General features: G+C 30.2%; 1 protein-coding gene across 2 annotated transcripts; it reads left to right on the top strand.

Annotated features, from left to right (window-relative positions):
- Positions 1-233: 233 nt before the first annotated feature.
- LOC105570966 (cytochrome P450 4C1-like) lies at positions 234-4,233 on the top strand. Of its 2 annotated transcripts, none has more exons than XM_012028424.1 (6): positions 234-530; positions 662-888; positions 1,254-1,363; positions 3,029-3,119; positions 3,574-3,759; positions 4,096-4,233. In XM_012028424.1, exons 2-6 carry the CDS (start codon positions 726-728, stop codon positions 4,191-4,193), a joined length of 648 nt encoding a protein of 215 aa, XP_011883814.1. In that variant the 5' UTR covers positions 234-530; positions 662-725; the 3' UTR covers positions 4,194-4,233. The 2 variants fall into 2 exon arrangements, with proteins under 2 accessions (XP_011883814.1, XP_011883813.1); XM_012028423.1 differs by having other exon boundaries at positions 656-888.
- The last annotated feature ends 35 nt before the right edge of the window (positions 4,234-4,268 follow it).

Here is a 4,268-nt window from a genome sequence, read left to right as displayed (position 1 = left end):
TGTTAGAAGGACATAATATAAAAATAAAATTCTTCTTTTAACTCTAAATTCCGAACATGCATTTCTCCATTTAATACATAACATCACTGTGTCGCGGCAGAAATAATTAATCACAAAAAGCAAAAAGAAGGTCTAGCTCTTGTTAAATGACGTTCACAAGATTCACAATCATCCAATACTTTAAAAACACATACATCCATAATATCCCTTGCTAATCTTATCAGATATGTTGTTATTGTGATACTGACGGCCTGCTTGACCTAATGATAATAAGTGTTGTTGATCACGTCATTTACATGAGTGTAAGAGAAAGTCCAAAGACCGCAATTTTAGTAGATGTCTATACTGATCAGTCATTTGTGAGCGTTTGATATAAGAACATCGGTTCATTGTGACATCACTTTAATAATGAAAATATTTATAACAATATAAAATCTCTCAAACAGTTAGATATTTAAATAATTTTTGGTGAATTTTTATTTATGCACAAGTACAATTCTTATTACAAAAACGGATACATTAAATTTAAGGTATTTAGTAATAAAGTATAAATAGCGTACTTCAATGTACTTGCTAATTACTAAACGCATTTAAGATATAAAGGCTGTAACTTTGTGCTGAAATAAATAATATATATATTTAATAATTTGTATAATTTGAGGATTAAAAAAGTGCAGAACGAAACGAAACTTGATTAAGGTGGCCAATTATTTCGTGAACCAACGATGTTCACTGTTATATTGCTATCACTTATCCTTATATTATGGATGTATAATTATTATGTGCAATATGGAAAAACTGGGCGATTAATCAATCTTATACCAGGACCACCAGCTCATCCGATTAGTGGGCATGTATTGAAATATATATCACAATTTAGCTCACGTGGTAAGTTAAAATTTTTGATATATTCCTTTCTTATATACATATATTCCATACAAGTTAATAATTATGGTAAAATAATAAACTGATGTTTATTATACACACGTATTTTTGAATGTTACATTTACAAACATTCCATTGTTTAATAAAGATAAAAAATTATGTATATTATCGAATGTTGATTACTTTTAAGAACTATTTAAGCTTAAAACTATTTTAAAGAGAGTTAAAGTTCATTTTTAATTGTTATGGTTATTTGAACAAAAGACGGTTACATTAAATATAATGGTAAAATCACTTGTATGCTTTTCGATCAATATTTATATTTCCGTGAATTTATTTAATAAACGTATACATATATACATTTTTAGTGGCGCTGTGGAAGCTTCTACGTTCATTATATAAAGACAACTATCCCATTTTTAAATTATGGGCATTCTCTGTGCCCCTAGTATACATCGGTCATCCGGATGATTTAGAGGTAATAAAATATAAAGCATTTTGTTCTGGTTTCTTTTTCTATTTTTGATATATTAGTGACAAGACGTAGGTATATTAAATTTTTATGTTTCTGTATTTTCTCGAAAAATATGTCTATTTGTAAGAAACTTGGTAAAGATACTTCAAACATAATTCACTACCTGAAAAGTTGTTTAACTTTCTACAGTTTCAGCAGAGTTAGAAAATAACGTATTATTTATAGCGTCATTACCGTGACTCTTATTCAGATTATTACTTTTATCAGTAACAGTAACGTTGTTACGTTTGTTGGGTAACAATAACAAAGTCAACCGTACTTCTATCGTTATATCTTGAATATACAAATTCATATTGAAAACTCAGCCAAAACTCAATGATTCAGAGAAATATAATAATATTTCTTTACATGATTGCTTTAAACCCGGGAAAAAATGTTTATATCTAATCATATTTGAGTACATCTAACTCAGATATAAGCATAGCAATATCGATCGCCAGGCGGTCACATCTTGCCACGCGCTCGAATTGGGCAGTAGGCCGGCCTAAGACAACGATTTTTAATAATTAATTACTCGTTAACTATTACGAAAATTGCAAAATGGTACAGGACTTTTCAGTTCATCTCGATCCGTTCTACCTTCTCAAAAATTTTGTCGGATATGGAAAGACTCACCCTGTATACGATTGTATTATTATATACATATATGATCATATATGTTCTATTCAATCAAAGACTATATAAAAATATTTATGAAATATTGTGATAAATATTGATAAAGTATTAAAATAAATCTCTTAAATATTTGTACATATTTGTGTGCTATCGAACGATATCTTTTCTCTTAAATATCTCAAAAAGTATTAGGCAAATCAACAAATGTTTCGAACTAAAGCCAACGGCACACGATACTGTTTTTCCTACTGGATTGCTTACGAGAGCCAATTAGGCTTTAGCCTTAAATCAGGTGATCTAAAACTCTGTACCCTTATTGGCTCTCGTAAGCAATCCAGTAGGAAAAATAGTATCGTGTGCACTGAGAAAACCATTTGTTAATATAGTGACAGCTAATTATTATTTTGCTACGACAGCAAACTGTTTGCTGTCGTAGCAAAATATTGAGCTATCACAACTAAAAATATTAGCTGTCACTATATTAACAAAGTTTTAGCTACAGCAGCTAAATGGTTTTTCTCCGTGTGCCGTTGGCCTAACGTTGTTCATATTAATTAGTAGAATAAAATAGTATAATAAACAATTGGGGGTATCATTTAAAAAATTAAAGGCGATCTTCACGTGATCTTCAAGCAACTATTCAAGATCAAATTAATGACACCATCTTATGTCCCCCTCGAAACCATACAACTTGTGCCCAGGTCATTTTTTGCTAGCCCCCTTCCCCGAAGACATATTTACGTGCGACGATTAAAATGTCTCACCCAGTACATATATTTCAATTTTTGTTATGTTTCTTAAAATAAAATAAAATATTTTATTTAAAAAATCAATTACGTCTTTTATCTTTAAAATATAAAAGAAGCAACAAAAAATTAACCGTTATTTGCTCAGCAATGGCACCGATAACGAATTACTTCTTAAGAAAAATAACGCTAACGGTAACGTAACTCTTTTTAAATAACGTTCCTGACTTTTAATTCTGAATTTTAGACAATATTAAGCAGCACAAAACATATAGAAAAGAGTATCCTATATGATATATTTCATCCCTGGATGCATACTGGTCTTCTCACTAGTGGAGGTAACATAATAATGTTAAGATAAATAAAGATATATATTTTACTATGTTGTATAAACATTGCAATTTGCATCATTTGGGCTGGAAAATTCTGATACTGGTCAATATCAGAGCTTCCCAGCATTGATGGCAAAATGCAATGTTTGTAAAACGTCAACATTACGTTGTAATCGAACGCGGCATCCATTCGGAAGCCATTACTACTGACGATGTCAACAACAACAACGAAAGATTAACAAGTTAGAATATTAAAAACGTGTTGCAAAGATTTTTTTTTCGACGTTTAATAATTGTTATCACAAAAGTTTAAAAGCACATAAAAAAAGAATAAATTTGGTATGTAATCAATAGTTATTAAAAATCTATCAAATTCAAATTAAATTAAAAAATATAAATCTCTTCGAAATACTTATTACACATTTTTACCTCTTAATTTTGCCTTACGTTTGCGTTTTAGGGACCAAGTGGCATTTACGACGAAAGATATTAACTCCCTCATTTCATTTCACTATATTGAAGCAGTTTACTGAAATCTTGATCGAGGAAGCCGAAAACATGGCCAAGTCAATGAAAGATACAGGAGGCACAGTTGTAAAAGATTTACTACCACTTTTTAGTGAACATACGCTAAATGCAATATGTGGTATGATAATGTGTTCGTACATAACTGTACAGAACGTTATCTCTCTTGATAAATGACATAAGAAACGATACAAATTTTTTTATTGGAAATTTCAATATTATAACGTAGGTCTAGTTTCACCAATGTTGCTTAACTTTAAGCTTAGCTTACATTCTTTGTCTCTTCCTAACTTTACTTTAGAAAGAAACAAAAGTAAATTAAACTAAGATTAAAGTTAAATGACGTATGGTGAAACCGGGCCTTACTGATGCATAAATGGTTATCTAATCACAGATGTACTTGATACATATAGTATATCATAACATTATACTGATACTTAAACATGTATGTTTGCAGAAACTGCCATGGGCACTTCTTTAAAAAGTCTCGGTGAGTTTCAACAACAGTATCGACAAGCAGTTCATCGGATGGGCGAACTTTTTGTTTATAGGTAATTATATTTTGTTTATAGGTGTAATAACTGATTGCACACACACACACATACACACTCATGTCTGTATTCTTAAGAT

Source organism: Vollenhovia emeryi, unplaced genomic scaffold (genome assembly GCF_000949405.1).
Source record: "Vollenhovia emeryi isolate VEMERY1.0 unplaced genomic scaffold, V.emery_V1.0 DF941474.1, whole genome shotgun sequence".
NCBI classification, from domain to species: domain Eukaryota; kingdom Metazoa; phylum Arthropoda; class Insecta; order Hymenoptera; family Formicidae; genus Vollenhovia; species Vollenhovia emeryi.
The sequence above is the reverse complement of the archived record's forward strand: the minus strand, read 5'-3'. Positions and strand labels throughout refer to the sequence as shown.

What these genes read in the sequence shown, in the direction of transcription:
- LOC105570966 (XM_012028424.1), top strand. Translation starts at nt 726, where the DNA reads ATGTTCACTGTTATATTGCTATCACTTATCCTTATATTATGGATGTAT. An exon ending in ATCACAATTTAGCTCACGTG is followed by an intron (nt 889 to 1,253) that starts GTAAGTTAAAAT and finishes ATACATTTTTAG; the next exon opens with TGGCGCTGTGGAAGCTTCTA. An exon ending in GTCATCCGGATGATTTAGAG is followed by an intron (nt 1,364 to 3,028) that starts GTAATAAAATAT and finishes TCTGAATTTTAG; the next exon opens with ACAATATTAAGCAGCACAAA.